Genomic DNA, 22,179 nt, shown 5'->3' with positions numbered 1-22,179 from the left:
GGGCTGCCTGCACAGGCCCAGCACCTCCTATTACTGGGTGGTAAGTCTGTATGATTACGGTGTACAGTGTTAGCAGCCTACTTGCCCACGGACACAGAGTACATATTCCAATATTAACTTTATCAGTAATGAAGATAACATCTTGTTTTCATATCTGACTTCTTCTTTCATCATATTTCCAAGATGGTTCCAATAACTCAGGTGGTGAAGTTCCTCCAGAACTCCCAATAATAGAAAATGCACAATTCTGGCTATTCAGTCCATGTATAACAATAAAATAACAATAATAACAATAACATCAAAATAACCACTAAGTGCTACATGTATTACATTTTCTTTCTCACACAACTCTGAAAAGCTGTATCATCTCCACTGTTTATTCATTTGAGTTTTTGTAGGATAAAGAAACTCATCCAAAAGGTAGCAAGATGGAAGTCCACCCAACTGGACTCAGGTCCTCACTCTTTCTTTCTCCATAGTAAATCAAATCATTGTCCTTCTATTCCAGGCCTTTTGCCTGCAGTGATGGCCACCTCCCTTCACCAATATACTCTCCCCAAACAAGGGCTAAATTTATATCAGTGTTTTTCTATTTAACTTTATATACCTTGGGCAGTAATTTTCATTTGTTCTCACTCAAATTCCTTCACTGGCTTTAAATACTTGATCTGTAGCACATATTCCCAGACTTTTGACATATTTAGGACACCAACCAGGAACTCAAGGTCAGTTTCACCCAGTTACAACTGTCAAAGCAATTATCAGAGCAGGAGTCATATCCTAGAGATTTTTATAAGTCTAGAATAGGAGTCATCAAACTGACTGTCAGGCAAAATCTAGCTTGCTGCCTGTTTATGTAAGTAAAGTTTCACTGGAGCTGAGCTACACATTCATTTATGTACTGTCTACGGCCATGTTCACACTACAATGGCAGTGTTGAATAGTGGCAACAGAGACTATAAAGCCCACAAAGCCAAAAATATTTACTAACTGGCAGAAAAAGCTTATTGACCCCTCGTCTAGACCTGGAAATTGATTCCACATTCTCCGTGTTCTAAGTAGTGAGTATAATTCTTTCTCACACATGATTGTAGGCTGCACCCCTTACCTCTAGGACCTTTCATCAAGTTGATGGCAATGATGGTATCTGGAACCCTACTTCCTCACTTCTAATCAAATGATCTTTCAATTAGATTCCTCTGCCAGCAATTCCACCAGTATTCATCAATATTGCAAAGGAAGTATTTTTAAGGGATGTATTGAAATGCTTTTAGTTGCTTATACTTAAAAATAAATTTGGAGTCAATGACTGAATACTCTCACACTTTAAAAACTATCCAGGTAGCTGAAAGAAAAACGGACATATTATGAATGAATTACTAATATGTGGTGTTGGCTGACTGCATGACAAACTGGATAATGGCTAAATCTTCCATTTCACTCAGCATGAGGCTAGTGATACTTGAAACGTGGTTTCTAATTTTCAAAAGGCTTTAATGGATAATGATCAAGGGAAGAGAAACTAATGTTTGCTGATTGCCTAACATGTGCTTTTTACTAAACTAGGTATTTTGGAGATATTACCATATTTAATCCTTACAATAGCTTATGAGGTGAGTACAATTACTCTCTTTGTACAGATGAATATATTCAATTTAGAAAGGTAGACAAGTGTGCCCCACATGTCAGAGTCTGGATTCGATACTTCTAAGGAAGGAACAATTCTGCAACTCCCAAAGGGTCTTTGAGTAAAATGAACTCCAGCATTGCAAGGTACTCCAACAGTGCAAGGTACATCTTATCTGGAGTGTTATTCTAACAGATAAAACACCAACGCCCAACAAAACTGGACTCCTGCTGTGCCAGTCATCACCACTTTAGTTGTTGGTTTGTAAGGAATTTGCTTCTGGGGAAGAGTCTGGAATAGTAATAAGGGCAATCAGAGAGCTCAAGAAAGCATGTATTTACCAACTGGTATGGAAGCATTTCAATATTGTAACAACTGGTAATACTGCACCAGTGCCAACTTGCTGAAAAATAAATCCGTGGAAATCTGAACCCCAAATCTGCCATCATGCAGAAGCAAACCAAGACTAAACACATAAGTTATGTGACTGAGTAAGCAATGCAGAAGCAATATGCCCGTTTTAGTGCTCAATGATTGGTTATGACTATTCTAATGTTAATTCAGCTGAGGAGCAGATGTTAGTCAGTGCTTTTCAAATTTTTAACCTATTCCCCCTACGACGTGTTCACATGCTTCTCTATCACATACAGACTGATGAACCATTTCAGGCTAATAACTGTGATAGCTGAAGTCTCAGTGATCTAATTCTTAGTATATTTGATAACCACCAACTAAAAGCTTTCCTGCATCATTCAATGAGCACATAATGAACTACTCATCAGCACTGTACAGCTCAGCATGTGGCAAGGGTATACAGCACACCATAAAAGTCACATATTTTAAGGATTTACTGTGATAATATTGCACAGTGATTTAATATATTTAGTTTTTCTCCTTAACAAATGAGTTAAATGAAAAGTGATTTTTAAAGCACCATATTATTATAATTTAAAATTACATAAAAATAGAGAAAATATTTTTCTTTTTAATAAGACTCCACGTTATGTAAGCAGACTATTCATGAAAAGTATTTGGAAATTATGTAGGGCAAAAAGAAAAACCAGAGAAAGTGCTAAGAACTAAATATGTGATTAAAAACACGTATTTGAAGAAATATCACGGCACAATTTTAACCATAGTTATAAATTATACGTATTCAATTAACGTTTCAACAATAGAATAAAATAGCCTCTTTCACAAACATAGACTCTGCAAAACTGTCCAAGCATCTCTCATAGTACAATCTTCATTCTTCTTTTGATTTATAATGAAGTGTTTTATTTTCTAGATAACCACAAACTGAAATTAGTAGAGTAGGATTATAATAAAAAGAAGCTAAGAATAATTATATTTTGAGTACAGTAATGAGAATATCTCCTGTCATTCATCTATATAATATATATGTTTTAATTCCTTTAGGCTCCCATATTTTGATTTTCTAAATTAAAACATCATATTGACATACACTAATAGTTTTTTTTAAAAAAGATCATAGGCAGTAATTTTGCTTTCCTTGTCATTAATAAAAATGCATCTCATTTCTTCCTCAATAGGCCCCTTCCCATCTTAAGAGGTAGGAGATACCTCCACTCTTCATTTTGCTAGCCAAAGGGAAACAAATTCTCAAAATGTCAAAACCCTTAGTTACTCCACAGATGACTAACATTTTAATAACAAGAAATTGTACCGGTAGTAACTGGAAAATCAAACTTAGAACTGACATTTAAGTTGAGGGCTACTCACCACTCCTGGCTTACAGTTGTAATAGCAATGCTTGGAAGTGTCATCAAAGGAAGCGTGGTCGGTCTGGAAATGCCATCTCCCTCAGGAGTCCTTGCCCTTCCGCTCTGTCTTTGGGACAGTGGTGGCAACTGCAAATTTCCTGAGCAACACCTTCTCCCTCTCCAGAGGTCTATCCCAAGTGTGTTACTAGAAGAACTGTAGGATTTACTCAAGTTGCATTCAAAATAATCTTTAACATTCTAGAGGAACCACAGGGAAAGAAAAAAGAGAAAAAGAAAATGAAATTCAAATGTTTAAAATGATGCACGATGGAGTAAAATAAGAAGCTAAATGATCAAGCTGTCACTCATAAAGTCCTGATTCATTATCTCACAATCAGAATCGAACACTGACATCAAAAGCTTAAGAGAAAACATGTAGGCACAGGGGGCTAATTCTCAAATTTTAAACACATCAGTTGCATAGTCTTGGTGATCTTCAGGACTGTTGATAATATTTTCCAGTTAGAAGCATATGGATTGCAGGGCTTTTTATCTTCTTTCTCTTTTTTAAATTATTCTTTTTTTCTTTCTTTTTTTTAACTTGCTAAAATGAAAGCTTTTCATAGAAAATATATTTTGGACATCAGTGTTATCATTCTGCAACACGGGAACAAACTGTACTAGCTAAATTATAACATTTCTTGTTCAATGTTTTAAAGTAAATATATTTTCTATCTCAGGCCAGCAAGATACTCATAATTGTGGGTAACTGGGTAACTAACTTTTCCTATTCTTATAAAAGGTCTCCTCAGAGTTGAGGGGATTTGGGGGTGGTTTTTTTTTTCTGGTCAAACATACAAGAGCTCAGAAAAAGAAGAATATACTTTTATCTGGTCCTGAATTGAACTGCCATGTGTTCAATATATGCCCTAATGCTGACATGAATGATATACTTGTGAGAAGATAGAGGCATTGTATTATAACCAATAATAAGAGTTATTCATTCTTCCTATATCTCTTGGTGACTCTGGTTCCTGGTACTGTGGGGAGTGGAAGCCCCAAAAGAACCTCTGCCTGCATCACCATTCATACCGGCTTAAAGACAAGAAATGTTACAGCAATGTAAGTAGCCACTGATAGCAACTTGGAGTTTAAAAGTTATAACTGTCACTCTCCACTCGTATCTTAAGCAATAATGGAAGTCCTAACACCAGGCCAAGGTCTCTCACCTGGAAGTCATTCTGTAGCCCTAAAAAGACAGGTACTTCCTACTAGCCCTTCAGAATAGATTTAAGAGAGCCTGGGACTAGATTGCCTTAGGTTTAAACAAGCTAAAGTTCTCCGCCCACCACTCCTCCACCCATCCCTATACTAGTTCATACGAGGATAATTAACTCAAGTTTAAGGGTCTAGCTGGGTTCATTCAACAAATATTTTCTGCACACCTATTAAAGTCTTGCTCTGTGCTACTTAAGAAAGGATACAACAGCAAAAAGAGACAGAACCTGTATTCTAGTGATTATGCTTATCTCATCCATGCAAAACCACATTTTCATGATGAAAATCTGGGCTTGAATAGGCCTGACAATTTTCAGGCGCCCCACTCTCTCCACCTGGAAATGGGATATCATCATATTTTTTGTGCTTGACTTATGGTTTTGGAATACCACTTATTTAAAATTCAGTAGAACCACAATTCAGTAACAGAAAGGAGACAAAACAATTTACAATTTTCCAGAATTTGAAATATTCTGGAATGTGGCCAGTGTTTTACTGTTTAGTAACAGGTTATATTAAATCTACTGTAGGCCTAGCACTTATATGTCTCTGTGTGTGTGTGTGTGTGTGTGTGTGTGTGTGCATGTGTATGTGTTAGAAATAAGAGGCTGAGGAGAAAGCATAGTATATGTAAGTTTCTTTCTCAAAAGACTTAGAGACTAGTTGAGGAGACAGGAAGTCTTAGGAGAGACAAAGTCTTCCTAAAGAGATTCAAGAACAAACTAAAAGTCAGAACTTTTATAACTCAGTTTGTTCCAAATCTGCATTTAAGAAAGTACTGATTATCTGGAAAGCAAAGCAGTGTTTCTTGTATAGGTGGTAAAGCATATACTTTACCACCTATACAAGAAACACTGTACCAAAGAACAGAAATGAGGATGTCACTTAGTTAAACCACCAACCACAATAGTCTTATAATAAAGTTACTGGATATTTTTCCTCTTTTAGAAATGGAAATATTACCAACCAGGTTTAATTGCAGTGAATAAACTAAATGGGCATTTATTTGGTACTTGTTATTTGAAAAGTAACAAAGTCACACCTATCACAAAATATATACCATACTGACTTGGGAACAAGCTTGAATTTACAGATTTGTACCCATTCTTTGAAGAATTTGTTTCAAAAGACCTCAGTTAATGTGAAAATGCATTGCCACAAAAGAGCTTAATGGAATAGCTTTTTAGAAATTAAGTTAAATACTAAAAACAGTAACATTGTTATGCAAACATTCATTAACCTAAGTTGAGTTATTCATAATTACCTCAAACTTTCTAATTCATACTCATAATTACTGCCCCAAATTTGCTAACATCCCCAAAGGCAAAATCTAATTCAGTCAATTCTAAACTACTGAATTTGTGATCTTGGACTTATTTTCCTATTTTAACCAGCATGATACTGGCCAACTACCCCACTCATCAGATCAAAGATTTGGGGGAAAAAAACATTAATTTGAATGTTACTTTTGGAAATCACACTGTTCCCTTTGTCAGAAACTCTCTTCCCCCAGATCTTCACAGGGCTCACTCCCTCAATGCTTATATGTCCTCACTGTCCATATTTCCTCTCTTCATGTTATCCTTCTATGAACACCTATTGTCACCATCCAACCATTTTTTGCCCCCTGACCAACTTCATTTTTCTCCACAGCTCTTATCATAGCTGGGATTATTTTATAATTTATTGATTGATGTATGCCCTCCCCTCTAGAATATAAGCTACAAAGGGACAAGGACTCTAATCCCTAGAACCTAACCAGTGTGGAGTGTATAATAGGTGCTAAATTAATATTAGGTGAATATTTAAATCGCTGAGTAACTGTTTGTTGAGCTGAAATAATGAGAATATAATAAAATATCCTTGACTTAAGGGTGAACCTTTCTTCAGAGTGTGGTATAAAAAATATAATATCTGCCAATTTGCTTTTGTTGTGAGGGAAGAGATACTGTGTATAACATTTGATATGATCTTCTGTACTATACTGGAAAGGTGAGGTGCATGGTGAAAAGTTTTAGGTTATGACTGTCCACCAGAAATAAAGTACAAGCCACAAATAGGAGCCAAATGTATAATTTTAAATATTCTAGTAGTCACATTAAAAAAGTAAAAGAAAAGGAAACAGATGAAATTACTTTTAATAGTATATTTTACTTAGCTTAGTATATCCAAAATATTGTCATTTCAACATGTAATCTATATCAAAAATTATTAATAACATATTTTATATTCTTTTCTATTTGTACTATTATGTAATCAAAATCCAAGATGTATTTCACATTTACAGCACCTCCCCATTCGTACTAGTGCTTAATAGTCACGTGTCAGACTATTAAGCACTAGTACGTTTAAGTGTGTCGGCTAGCAGCTACCATGTCGGACAGTGCAAATCTAGGTAATAATACTAACCCCACCAGTCTAGGTGGGGTTAGTATTCTTCAAATGTGCTTTCTCTTTTGCACATTCTTCTATGCAACCTTCCCTGTCTTTTGATTGTGGTAACCATTACCTCAGAGAGGATTAGGATTATTACTGCAATGATAGAATGAAAAAGAAAAAAATCATTGATCAACCTTTATAGACAAGATGCATTGCTTAGTTTTATTCTTCCAAAGAAATAGAATCTGGAGCACACAGTATACAAATAGTATTATGGGGCAACCCTAAGCTTTTTTTTTTTTAAGAGAAACAGAATTTCTAAATTCCAGAAGTTTCCCCTTAGATATCCTAACCGGAGCATGAAGGTATGAACACAGCTTTTTACCACTGGTACTGAGGACTTAGAATATGACTTAAGGGCAGTTCCCTTGTGGAAAGGAGCAGGGAAGGGGAAAAGAAGAAAAGGAAATATGGCACAGGCGATGAGACTAGATCACTAACCAAGAGTCTCAACACAAAAGAGTAGAAACGGCAATGGCAAAGGAGTGTGCTTTGGTGGGCAAGAGCCTCATGGCACAACTAAGTCTCACTCTGCATTTGCAGGTCCTAGAAGTTCTTACAAACCCAGATAGGGACAGAGAAGGAAACTGAGAATTAGTCTCAGCTTCCTTGTCAAGGGGTTTTCTGCAGCATAAGGTAAAGGGACCAGGGGTTCATGGAGTGAGCAGCCCAAAGGTAAGGGCTGCACAGAAAGCAAAGCTGAGTCTTTTAAACAATCAGAGCTCCACTGGAAGGTTAGGTGAAGAGCCCAGGCAGCAGGGGAGAAGGTCAAATTTACAGCAAGCTGAGAAGGTCCCCTGATCAGGCTGAGAGCACTCATCACCTGTTATACCTACCATGTGCCTAAGCACACTGGATCAAGGGCAGAGACTGACAACCAAATATCTGGGGAAATGAGTTATCCTCAATAGGACAACAGTAAGAACCAGTGGAAATACAAGACAAGGACAATACCACACACCTGTGACTATAACATCAATTAATGTTGTTTTCCCACTTGCCCACAGGGAAGGGAAGGAGTAAGAACTTGGAGAAATACTCATAAACTGGGCATTTACTCAAAAGATACCAGTTTACATTATTTATCACCAAGTTCAAGTTCCTCCCAGCCCCTCCCCCATCTGTGAAATAGAAGTTTAACAAGATGAGCTATTACAGACAGCAAGGAAAATGACTTCTTTTTCCTTCCTCCCTCCCTTCCTTCCTTCTGCACATCTTAGTGGCATATAATTTTTGGCTCATTACAAACAGAAGCTGAGTAAACACTGGACAATTAAAAACACACTAATGGGGGACTGGTCAATTGAAAGGAAAAAAGATAATCTCAGCTGACCAAGATGCAAAGCTATTAAAAATGATGAGTCTACAGATTTCTTCAAATGACCCAGAGCAGAGCTTCTCAAATATAATGTACATATGTAGTCAGCCTGGGACTTACATATATTAAATATGCACTTGGTACATAGTAGGTTCTCAAAACTATTTGTGAAATGAGTAAATCAAAGAATATAATGAAATGTTGAAATACTCAGGTTTCAAGGAAAGCTTTGGGAAGGAAATGCGGTTTCTTTTTAGCCTTAAATAATAAGTAGAATTTGTTTAGTGAAGATAATGGAAATTTACATATGTACATAATGTACATATGTAATCACCTTGGGAATAAATTCTGATCTTTAGGTCTGAGGGATGGTTCTAGAATCCTGCATTTCTAATAAATACACAGGTGATGCTAGTGTTGCTGGTCTGAGGCCCACACTTGAGCCAAGTCCTAGAGGATGGGTTACAAACAGCTGTCAAAGATCCCACCATAGGAGATGACTCAAGGATCAGCTGAACTTTGATAAAAGTGTGCAAGAAAGTCAACAAGAAATGCAAACAAGGTGAAAAGAAAAATTTCCACAGATTGGTGGTTTTGTAAATGAAAATCACAAAGCTCAAACTGAGCCTATCTCCAAGCTGCAGAGAGGGCAGTGTGCCTGCTGCTTAGCATGCAGAGTGCTGGGTCCAAGGGCTGGCAATATCCAGGTCACAGAAGCACCTAGAGGCAGAGTGGTACTATTAGACAACCTTGTCCGCCCTTGGAACAGAATTATGGAGTGACTTTTTTATTGAGCAAAGAGTGGGTGGAATCAGCAACTCTGACTTTTGGAACTTACATCATCGGCCGTCACTGTCATCACACTCCTGCTTTTCTTCATTATAAAGGGGAAAATCAGCCCCTTTTAGGGTGTCCGTTATTCAGTGCAGCTTTGCTGACAATTATTAAGACCTGCAGGGGAAAACAAGACACACACAAAAAAGAACAGTTCGGTATCCTTAAATACAAATACGTAGCTTATTTGTATTCGCCACACTAACATCTGAACGTACACAATGCACATGTATAAGTAAATATCACAATTTACCAAGCCAATTAAATCTAACATGTGAGGAAAGAGGTTTACAAAATGCAAAAATCCAAGACATCAGTGCAAAGATATTTGAGAGGAAAGAAAAAGAATAGAGGATAACAATTAGGCTCCCAAATAATGAATGATCCTTAAGAATACAGAAATAATATGTATTAGTGAAGGCCTTTAAACTTACAAAGTACTTTCCCATATAATATTTCACTTGATCCCCATAACAATCTGTGAGATTATTTTCATCTTTTTTTTCTAATGAGAGAACAGAGGATCAGAAAAATAATTGGGCCAAGGTAACACAGCTAAAACATGGCAGATTTAGAATTTAATGAATATGATCCATTGATACTATTGTCAAAGAAAAAAGGAAAAGACAGAAAACCAATACAAAAATATGCATGACCAAAAAAAAAATCTTAATTTCAATTGTACCATCAGTTTAAACCTCTTACACGTATAAGTACATAGGCAAGTATTCATCACAGAGTATTTTAGCAACCAATAGTTAGAAAGAGCTAGTATTCCCTGGTTTAAATCACACAAACTTGGCCATTCTGAAGCAGAGACACTGCAGTTCATGACATTTGCTTTGTGCAGATCACTGGAAGCCACTTCAGCAACAAAGAACCTCAATAACGTTACCAAAATTTAAGGATGCACCCGACTTGTGCCAGCTCCAGAGGAAAAAGAGTCACTGGTTTATGAAAACTCAGGCTATTAAAACAGGCCCAAGTTTAAAGTTCAGACATACAATAGTCTAAAAGAGAATATGAAGAATTTTGAGTTTGCAGAATTGAACTGGAAAAGGTACAGTATAGAAACCATTGAATCCAAGAAGCGTTGGTCCACATGGCAGATTCTCAAGATCTTAACATCAAAAATGGCCTGCATCAATGCTGAGCTCAAAAAGCTCCTGTTTTCTCACTCTGTACATTTAAAATTCTTAATACATGCCTGATTTGAAAAGTCTGCTTCTCGAACATGAAGATATATATAGATTAAGAGCGTGATGGAATTGTAGCTATGTGACTAGGATACTAAGTAGTGGCATTGTCCCATCACCCAGGAAACCACGGTTGAATTTCTAACACATAATTTGATGACATTATGCAGGAGTTGGTAGTGAAACTGACAGAGTGGATAAGAGAGTGGAGGGAGGGAGAAACTTTGCCTTTATAAGTCTTCTAGGGAGAGAACCCTACAGGCCTTTCAGGTGTTCAATTCAATATGCCAAGGAAAAGAATTTCCTCAGCATACACCAAGGAATGGTTACAATTACTGAACTCCTCTAACACTGACTAAAGAGGAATAGGCAGAATTTTAGAGCTTTTTACTCAAAGGCTGCTTGAAACTTAACAAAAGTCAACAAATAACAGACATTTTATCTCTGTTATATTCAGTCTTGAGTGCCTCTATAAGGCCGAACCTGAAAAAAAAATGTTTATACTCCTAAGCAAAGAAAAAGCAAGATTAAAAGATGTAAGTTTTAAATGCAGGATATAGGATTAGATATCCCCAATCAGTATAATTCTGTAAAAATATGAGCATAGAAAATTATTAAAGAAGCTGTGTAAAATTAAAACAGTGAACATTATATAAGAGTTATTGGAGATTTTTCTTTCTTTTTCATATTTTCCAAATTTTTGTGATGTATTCTTTTCTGAGCCAAAAAAATGATCCATTTTGCTTGGCAGGAAATGCACTTAAAAATAGGATAAAACAACACAACTGGAGTAGAAATCTCTAGGCTGTCTTCAGCAGGGAGAAACAAAGATCAAGTCTCCCCAGCAAAAATGAAGAGTAAGACCTTAGCTATAGCTTCTTAGACGTGAACAAGGCATTCTAGGATCCAGATGAAGCTCAATGCAAACCCAGCCCTCAAGAATTTTAGGTCTAGTCTGGCAGGGAAGACTTGCATATATTAAATGTGCACTTGGTACAGAGTAGGTTCTCAAATATGTTTGTAAAATGAGTGAATCAAAGAATATAATTAAATGTTAAAATGCTTAGGTTTCAGGGAAGACTTTGGGAAGGAAATGACATTTCTTTTTAGCCTTAAATAATAAGTAGAATTTGTTTAGTGGAGATAATAGAAAAGTATATGGTGTGCAAAAATATGGGAAAGAATTTAATGTACTAAGGGTGTGACACATGCAGGAAGATGCCATGATAAGGAAATTTATGACAGGCAGAAAGACATGTTCCAGGGTAACATCAGTAGATTTGGGGCATGCAAGAGTATTTTTGTGAGGTCTTAGCCATGAAACTAAACTTATGTTTTAAAACACTTTGAGTGTGAGAGCTGACCGGATAAATTCATATGCCTTCAACTGGGAGCATGTCCTGGCTAGGAAAAAGCAAGATCTCAAGTTACAAGGAAGTTTTCCAAATGCTCTACATTTAAAATATATTACTTTGGGCTTCCCTGGTGGCGCAGTGGTTGAGATTCCACCTGCTGATGCAGGGGACGTGGGTTCGTGCCCCGGTCCGGGAAGATCCCACATGCCACGGAGCGGCTAGGCCCGTGAGCCGTGGCCACTGAGCCTGCATGTCCGGAGCCTTGCTCCGCAACGGGAGAGGCCACAACAGTGAGAGGCCCGCGTACCACACACACATAAAAATTAATTAATTAAAGTAATGACAAGATGGCTCAATCCACAATGTACTTATCCAGAATAAGTTCAAGCATCCTTGTTACCCCAAGTGGCGAAGGTTAAGCTTCTTTGCTGCCATCTCTTCTCTCTGCCCTGCTATCTCTCTCCATTTCCCCTTTCCCTTGCTCAAGGGGACATAAAGAACCAATCAGAAATTCTTCTGCATAAATGATCAATGGAGAAATTAGATACTGCGTCAGTTTTTTTATCATTGTCTTTCAGACCAAAGCCAATCATTCAGTCACTCTGCTCTGGGACGCTGGGGTTGAGACATTGCAAACTGTATTTCACAAATTCTCTTCCTAGCTGGCTTCCTTTAGGTGCTAACAACAGGAATCATGAGGAGGAAAGTGGAAGAAGAGAGTTGGAGAGAAGGGACTCTCTTCCTTTTATCAGGAGCATAAACAACACTGGCCCTCCCTCCAGGCAGACCCAGAAACAGCCATACAATACCCCGTCAGATGTCTGCTCACTAGCTTCAGAGCCACCCCTTGGTGGTTCCAGCTCCTAAGGTGGTGACCCCTCCTTTCCACTGCTAGACTCTCATAATACTACCTTCCCTTTCTCCCTCAGCACTAGGAATGGTAGCTGCTTCACTAATCTTTGGGTTACCTGGCTGGCCTGTTTTCACTTTCATTATTCATATTTATGTAATCAATTTATTATATTACATCCCTTTTGTTTTACTAAAGGATATAGAATCTAACCTTCTTTTTATTGACGGCACCCCCAATCTCTAGAAGTGGTTCTTCATCTTCAGTAGGCCAACAATTCACCTCCCCAACACCTCTTCACATACCATCCTCCCCCCACCCAGAGTCAGTTTATATGAGGACTGGAAGGTTGCTGGGGTGATGACTGGTGTCAGAACCCATCTGGCTCCCTCTCAGAGGGAGCTGCCTGAGCACTTTTATATACAGCTCTCCTTGGAGAATGTGGGATATTTGGATGGTTCTTGGTCCTCTGTTTAGGGTTACAGTCCCCATTTTTTTAAACAGGAAAAGTCCTACTCAGCATTCTTTCAGAGGTGAAAATGTCCATTTTTGAGACGATGATAATGTAATGTGGCATGAGCATTTCTTTCTTCCGTTTCTTAATGGCCTCAATTGAGAAAATTAGACATTGGCAATTTCTATGTCATTCCTCTAGTTCTCTGGAAATTTCACTGATTCATAAAGTACAAACGTCTAAGAACCTCTTTACTAGACCAGTGGATATTAACCTTTTAAAATAAATAGCATAAAGTCTAGTTCAAGAAGATAAGGGTTTTCTGTTTGGGGCTAGGATCTAATGTAGTATGACTGGAAGGAAGAAATGCTGGCCAAAGAGGAGTGTGACGTGCTATCCGCATTCACAGCCCCACAGCTGCCTAGCAGAGCTATCAACCTTGCTCTGGGTCTTGTAAAAGGGTTGTGGTATAATTATCCACAAATTTTATGAATCTAATGAAATTCCAGGAAACTAGCATAAGTAAACACAAACCATAGAACCAACTCTCTGGAGTCAGCAAATGGATAAACATGTCCAGAAGTCAATACAGAAAATATAAAGTCCTCCCTGGAGTTTATATCTACTGGTCTCATCACACTTTCAGAAACTCAGGGCTACTGTGCCCAGTTAGAGCTGATTTGGATTTGACTGTTGGGGAGATAAAAAGGAGAGACAAATGTGCTTCCTCCTAAAAACTCTTGTAATGGGATGCAAATAATGGAGAGCAAAAAACAAGTGATAAAAAAAAGTGTATGTAATACAAAAAGACATGTTTTATGTAAAATTTCTTAAGACTATAAGCACCCAACATTTAGATATGGCATTTCTGGGAGAGAAAAATGTTTGTTTAATTAAGCAATAAGCATCAAGGGCTTTTGAGATAAGAATTGAGAAGTATTAAAAATTAATATGAACTTAAACCATTAGCTTAGCCTGAGAGAATTATAAGTAACAAAGAGATAATGGCGTTCTTTTAATAGTTGTCAGACTGCAAAGTAGCTAGGCTAAATTCTGCTCTGAGTAAAACATGTCTCCTAAACAACCATTTAAAACCAATTTCTACTATAAAATGTGTTCTTTGTAACTTACTAATAGAACACAAACTTGACATCAATACACATGTTGACAAGAAAGAAAGAATTCTTACTGTACAATTTGTTTGGATGAATGTCAATTCCTGACAACAACAGAACAGAGAGAAAGTGACAAACTATTCCCATGTTTCTACTAGTATAAATACTGTAATGCCTCAATGGGTTTATTAATGAGTTTCTCTCCAATAAAAACTGTCTAAATGGAAAAATTTTAGTGTTGAATTATTTTTCCTACTCTAAAAAAGTAACTGGTACATTGATAATTTTTTATAGTTTAAAGTGCCATAAGACATTATATAAACTGCTTTGTTTTTTCAGCCTCTTAACTAAGAGGGAAAGAACAAAGAAGCCCTACATTCAAATGACATATTCAAGCCGTATATTCAGATCAATGAACAATTTGATATTGTAAGCTCTCTCAACATCTGAGGGTTTCCATCTCAGAGTTATCATTGTACCAAAGTGATGATGTGATCAGGAAGACTTAGGAAGCATGAGGAATTTTTACTACCTCCTGAAGTGAACCATAGAAGGTCTACAAACAAATGTAAAGGGCCAGTATGGATGAAGGATCTTCAGTTCCCTTAAGTATTTGTGGGGTACGTGCTCAGGCTCAAATTGAAATATTTTAATTCCACCTTCATAGCTACTTACTAACTTTCACAAACCTATTACAGCTGCTCTAAGACCCCAATTAATGTTACCAAATTTCAATGATAGTATAACAAATTAAATTGCATCTATGATCCAAAATTCCTATTTCCACCCAAAATGAATAATGACACTTCTTTTCCTTCAGTTTCCCAAGAGCAGCAACAAAAACCATTGAGAACCCAGTGTGTGACAGAGGCTTGCTAGATGCTGTGAGTAATACAAGATGAATATGACATAATCCTCAACCTTAAAATGTCCACTGTCTAGTCTTCAGAGAGATGAATCAACAATTTTTCATTCTGCAATACTTATGCCTCCTTGGCACGTGTCAGGCTCACAGAGCAGAGTGATAAGTGCTGTGACAGGAACAACGATGTGTTCATTAGGCGAATAAATTAGGGAAGGCCACCTCTATGGGTAAAAATCATCAAGGAAAGCTTCATAGAAGAGTTCCAGTCCTTTTACAGGTACTGTAACTAAGGGACAAAGAAAGAAGCCCTTCTGCTCCCCCTCTATGTATTCTCCAGAATGATCTTTTGAAAATGCAAAGTTCCTTATATACTTCCCTGCTGTACATCCCTCATGGCTTCCTGTTACATTTAGGATAAGCCAAAACCCTTCATGTGACATACCAGTCCCTACAGATTCAGTCCCAGCTTGCCTTTTCAGCCTCAACTTCCTATGTTGGCTTCCGCTCGCCTCCCCACCTTACCCCACATCACTGTCCCCTTTAACTCATTTATCTTTAATTAAACTGCATTTAGGGTTTACCCAACATGCCTTCCTTGCCACAGGACTGTTCCTGCACTGTAATAATCTCTCCATTTTGCCTGGTGAATCTCTCCATTTTGACTGGTGAATTCATTCTTCAGCCTTCAGCTTACGGGTCATTTCTTCAAAAAATACTTTACTGACTTCCCCTACGTGTCACGGGGACTTATCACATCATTACTTTTTTCTTATCCATACTATTCATCATAATTATATATTTATTTGTAAGAATGCGTAATTTTGCACTGTAGTTTGCAGAACGTATGGAGCCTATGAAAAGCTACTCCTTTATGTAATCTCATACAAATTTACATCAAACTGAAAAACTTGGACTATGAAACAACTGTAAATCTAAAACATCTAAAATGGCATAATAATTTGCCTCTGCTTTCTCCTATGCTTGAGCAAGAATTCACAAGTATTTTCTTCTTCTAAATTAGGTCTCTGCTTCAATACCTAAAATAATTTTAAGTTAATGCAGAAGACTCTTAATGTTCATTCACAGGTGCTATGTCTTTAGACTTTTTAGAATTGTCCACCAGTATAATGCTTTTCAGACATGTTTCATGGAACATGTGGGAGATAGATAAGATTTTGGTCAAAGTCTTCTTCTTAGGCTCAAAAACCCCAAATGCTCATCATCAGTGTAAAAGTCTTCTTTTCTTGGGAAGAAGACTGAAATAACAAACTTCATTATTATTTTAAGCAAGCAAGCACACACAATTTCTGTATGCTCCTTTCTCAGAAATATAAATAGTACATCATTACAGACTTCCTATGAGAAAGATGTAAAAAATGTGAGGAATCTTCTGAGGACCTCAAATGAATTAATGGCGTGTCATTTACTGGCTTAACTGAATTAGTGGGATATTAATTCTGGCAATGACTACCACCTATTTAGAAGCAGACACCCAATTTTGAGCCAAACAGTCTGTCCCAGCCCTACTAAAAGTTTGGGGGTCCAGATTGAGGCAAACATATGAAAAAAAGAGGAAATCTCTCAAAAACAGAAGGCTGAAACTAATATGGCAATACTAGAATGTTGTGTAACATTATTTTGATAGAGCATAAAGGAATATATGGAAATATTTTTATTGGTCTTTAAATATCTTCATATTCAGAAACTATAATTTCTTTGTTTATTTTTAAAGATGCAAAATTAGGCCTCACCCTAAGAATGGACTCACTCATGAATTTGACAAGTACCTAAAACATCTGATATATAAGTGATGAGTGAACAGACTGAGCAAGTATTAGAAAACAAAGATGCTTGGCAGCCACAAAATCTCAATTTTTACCTATTTTATATTCTGGGGCTCTATGGAAGATTTTATTTGACAAGAAGTTCTGCCAGTTAGAAAAGTTTGAAAACCAGAACTGCTTATAACACTCCTCCCCCATTAGTTCCTTAGAGCAGTGTTTTTCAAAGTTTATTTATTCGAGTGCCATCTCTGTATCATTTGCCATATGGGATTCCCTCATTTTACAGATGAAATATAAACCCTAAAAAGCTGATTTGTCATTCACCTAATGATGGCACAAGGAGGACAAAAATTCCAGCAACCTGGATTTGGTTCTACTTCAGTGCTTACATTTGCTACCTCTAAATTAAAGGGTTTTACCTGTTTTTGTTTGTTTTTGTTTTAGCAAAACTTTATACATTAAAGAGCATGCTAAAGCACACACACAAAAGACTTCAGCACAAAGCAATTCATTTATGAATTCATATATGCATGTACTCAGGTACTCTTTTATTCATTCATTTATCTGAAAATCATTCACTGAGTACTACTGAGGGCCATGTACTGTACAGGCCCTGAAAATACACAGATGAAAAGGCATGAGCTCTGTCTTCAAGGATTGTACAGTCTAAGTTGAGTAGCAGAGTGGAAATGGACAATTGATGTAACCTTAGGGGTGGCAACAGCATACAGGAAGGTTATATAAGACTGCCTAGGAGGACCAGGAAAGGAATCACAAAGATACATCTGAACCATGCTCTTGTTGGATAAGTAGGATTCTATCAGGAAGGTGAAGGAGAGCAGTCCATTCAAAACAAAACAAGACTTCCTCTCAATGATCTTTAGCTACCAGTAAGAGCCCAATTACTGATTATGGAATCTTTATTAAGTCATTTGATCCTTCTAATCTTGTACTTCTATTGGTGAAAAACAATTTGCTGTGTCTATTTTTGATATGGCTGCAATCATATAATAAACATTAAATGTGGTTACAATGTTGTGTGCTTTAGAATGACAGAAGCAGTAAGATTTCTGGTTTTAGTGATAGGCATTTGTAGATTCTCCAATATAAACTACATTCAATGCAAGCCAGCAGTTGTATAAAGGAAAGCTCTCTGAAACTGGATTCAGACAATTCTACATTGAGATTCCAACTCTATCACTACTAACTGTGGGATGTTAGCAATTTGCCGTGACCTCTCTGAGACTGTGTTTTTCCTTGTAAAAACAGGCGCAATGCCTCCTATCTCACGGGGTTATTGTGAGGATTAAATGAAACAGTTAGCAATGCCTAGCAGGGTCTTGTTTGTAATAGGTCCTCATTAAGTGGCTTGCTGAATCACAATCCCATCAAAACATTTCAGTTAAGTCTTATCTCTTGACACCTCACCACAAAGATGCCCTCTTTCAACTTCTTTCCTTTAAAAAAAAAGCACAACTGAAATAACACGACCTTATATAACTGTGCTTTAGAGCTATTTATGCCTGAATTTTATTATCAAGAGAATATAACAACTGCTTCACAGGGGAAAGACAATCTCCAGGGATCTGAGCAGAGAGTCAAGATGAATCTGACAAGGTAAATACTACAAACATTACAAAAGGGCAGATCATAAGATGAGGAAATAATATAGTGCCTGAATTGGTATTAATCCCAAGTCCTTTAAACTATAGTCCATTCATGGATGATTGTGGGAAATAACAATACTGAAAAATTATTATACAACCATGAATGTAATATAGAACACTATTCCTCAGTATTTAATGAATAAGAAGCAGTACCTATTTCTCTCTTCTATCATAAAGCTAAATAACATCATCTGGGTCACAAAAAGTCTTTTGGCCTTCCCTCTATTTTACAGGTTTTGTGTGTGTGTGTGTGTGTGTATAATGAAAATACAGATCAAATTTTTGTAAAAATATGAAATTCAAACACAGAATGACAGAATGCAAAGGTTACACAGGTCTTCCTTCTTAGGGAATTATAGATAATTTGAGATAGTATTGTTATTTTCTTTTTTATCTTTTCCAAGATGATAATAAAACAAATACCATTACCATTTGTTAATCATGTTAAATCTAGGACTATATTAAGTAATACTGAATAGAGAGAAAATTACCTTCAAAGTCTGCAATTTCTGTCTGTGAGTTCTCCTGTTTCATTATCAAGTGGCCATGTTTTTAAGTGTCAGAAAGGAAATGAGGCAATGGTCTCAAGCCTAAATCTTATGAGATCTTTATTCATTTACTTAAAGAAAATAAATAGCATAGGTCTACTATTTGACAGGCACTGCTACCAGCAGAAGATCCCCAGTTTGCCTGCCAAAGAGTTCACAGTCTAGGACACTGCAGTGTTGAATGGCGATAATGAGCATTATTATTCATTATGTAGAGAAGAAACACATGAAACGGATTGATTAATGTAAATAAGAGGATTATAGATCTATAGGAGCATGGTTTTGAAGGATGAATGGATTTCCTCAGAGCAAAAGAGCTGGAAGAATAATCCAACTGGAAGACACATCACGGAGATGTTCAACATTATGGTATGTTTGGTGAAGCATATCCAGTTTGTATGGCTCTGAAGAATAGCATCTGAAGGATGAAAAGCAATAGAAAACACAACTTAAGAAATGTGGAAGAGACAAAACATGTTAATCTTTTAAAGTAATGCTAAATGGTAAGACTTTAAATGGAAGTGGGAATTGTTTTGAAAGAATGTAAATAGGGGATTGAAATGTTCAGCTCTGCACTCTAGAAAATGTATTCTTACAGCAAGAAGAAAGTAAGCTGAAAAGTAGAATTTTGAAAGAAGAATAGTAAGAAGACTGATAACAAGGCATCAATAGTGACAGAAACCAAGGAGCTTTAAGGAGGATGCACAATGGACATGGTCTTATGACACAGAAAGGTCAAGCAAGATAAGAACTGAGACTTCCGGGTAAGATGGCGGAAGAGTAAGACGCGGAGATCACCTTCCTCCCCACAGATACACCAGAAATACAGCTACACGTGGAACAACTCCTACAGAATACCTACTGAACGCTGGCAGAAGACCCCAGACCTCCCAAAAGGCAAGAAACTCCCCACATACCTGGGTAGGGCAAAGCGGAGAGATTCCCGCACAGAGGAGCGGTGCCGAGCGGCACTCACCAGCCCGAGAGGCTTGTCTGCTCCCCCGCCGGGGCGGGCGGCGCTGGAGCTGAGGCTGGGGCTTCGGTCAGAGCGCAGGGAGAGGACTGGGGCTGGCGGCGAGAACTCAGCCTGAAGGGGGCTAATGTGCCACAGTTAGCCGGGAGGGAGTCCGGGAAAACTCTGGAGCTGCCGAAGAGGCAGGAGACTTTTTCTTCCCTCTTGGTTTCCTGGTGCGCGAGGAGAGGGGATTAAGAGCGCCGCGTAAAGGAGCTCCAGAGACGGGCGCGAGTCGCGGCTGAAAGCGCGGAGCCCAGAGACGGGCGTGGGACGCTGGGGCTGCTGCTGCCGCCGCCAAGAAGCCTGTGTGCGAGCGCAGGTCACTGTCCACACCGCCCTTCCGGGAGCCTGTGCAGCCTGCCACTGCCGGGGTCCCGAGATCCAGGGGCGGCTTCCCTGGGAGAACGCACGGCGCGCCTCGGGCTGGTGCAACGTCACGCCTACCTCTGCCGCTGCAGGCTCGCCCCGCACTCCGTGCCGCTCCCTCCCGCCTGGCCTGAGTGAGCCAGAGTCCCCGAAGAGGCTGCTCCTTTAACCCTGTCCTGTCTGAGCGAAGAACAGACGCCCTCCGGCGACCTACACGCAGAGGCGGGGCCAAATCCAAAGCTGAGACCCAGGAGCTGTGAGAACAAAGAGAAAGGGAAACCTCTCCCAGCAGCCTCAGAAGCAGCGGATTAAAGCTCCACAATCAACTTCATGTACCCTGCATCTGTGGAATACATGAATAGACAACAAATCATCCCAAATTGAGGAGCCAGGAGTCAGTGCTGTGCCTCTGAGGTGGGAGAGCGAACTTCAGGACACTGGTCCACAAGAGACCTCCCAGCTCCACATAATATCAAACGGCGAAAATCTTCCAGAGATCTCCATCTCAACACCAGCACCCAGCTTCACTCAACGACCAGCAAGCTACAGTGCTGGACACCCTATGCCAAACAACTAGCAAGACAGGAACACAACGCCACCCATTAGCAGAGAGGCTGCCTCAAATCATAAAAAGTCCGCAAACACCCCAAAACACACCACCAGACGTGGACCTGCCCACCAGAAAGACAAGATCCAGCCTCATCCACCAGAACACAGGCACTAGTCCCCTCCACCAAGAAGCCTACACAACCCACTAAACCAACCTTAGCCACTGGGGACAGACACCAAAAACAACGGGAACTACGAACCTGCAGCCTGCAAAAAGGAGACCCCAAACACAGTAACATAAGCAAAATGAGAAGACAGAAAAACACACAGCAGGAGAAGGAGCAAGATAAAAACCCACCAGACCTAACAAATGAAGAGGTAATAGGCAGTCTATCTGAAAAAGAATTCAGAATAATGATGGTAAAGATGATCCAAAATCTTGGAAATAGAATAGACAAAATGCAAGAAACAGTTAACAAGGACCTAGAAGAACTAAAGACGAATCAAGCATCGATTAAAAGCACAATAAATGAAATAAAAATTACTCTAGATGGGATCAATAACAGAATAACTGAGGCAGAAGAACGGATAAGTGAGGTGGAAGATAAAATAGTGGAAATAACTGCTGCACAGCAAAATAAAGAAAAAAGAATGAAAAGAACAGAGGACAGTCTCAGAGACCTCTGGGACAACATTAAACGCACCAACATTCGAATTATAGGGGTTCCAGAAGAAGAAGAGAAAAAGAAAGGGACTGAGAAAATATTTGAAGAGATTATAGTTGAAAACTTCCCTAATATGGGAAAGGAAATAGTTAATCAAGTCCAGGAGGCACAGAGAGTCCCATACAGAATAAATCCAAGGAGAAATACACCAAGACACATATTAATCAAACTGTCAAAAATTAAACACAAAGAAATCATATTAAAAGCAGCAAGGCAAAAACAACAAATAACACACAAGGGAATCCCCATCAGGATAACAGCTGATCTCTCAGCAGAAACTCTACAAGCCAGAAGGGAGTGGCAGGACATAATTAAAGTGATGAAGGAGAAAAACCTGCAACCAAGATTACTCTACCCAGCAAGGATCTCATTCAGATTTGATGGAGAAATTAAAACCTTTACAGACAAGCAAAAGCTGAGAGAGTTCAGCACCACCAAACCAGCTTTACAACAAATGCTAAAGGAACTTC

General features: G+C 38.3%; 1 protein-coding gene across 1 annotated transcript in view; it reads right to left on the bottom strand.

Annotated features, from left to right (window-relative positions):
• Positions 1-22,179, bottom strand: part of PDE4B (phosphodiesterase 4B) — a 636,321-nt gene that overhangs the window by 513,056 nt on the left and 101,086 nt on the right. The window contains exons 2-3 of the mRNA XM_060089922.1: positions 9,225-9,337; positions 3,371-3,609 (exon numbers count right to left, since the gene is read on the bottom strand). Coding sequence (XP_059945905.1) covers positions 3,371-3,609; positions 9,225-9,266 — 281 coding nt within the window. The 5' untranslated portion in view covers positions 9,267-9,337. The remainder of the gene's footprint in view (positions 1-3,370; positions 3,610-9,224; positions 9,338-22,179) is intronic.

Source organism: Mesoplodon densirostris, chromosome 2 (assembly GCF_025265405.1).
Source record: "Mesoplodon densirostris isolate mMesDen1 chromosome 2, mMesDen1 primary haplotype, whole genome shotgun sequence".
NCBI lineage: Eukaryota > Metazoa > Chordata > Mammalia > Artiodactyla > Ziphiidae > Mesoplodon > Mesoplodon densirostris.
This window is presented reverse-complemented; position numbering and strand designations above follow the sequence as displayed.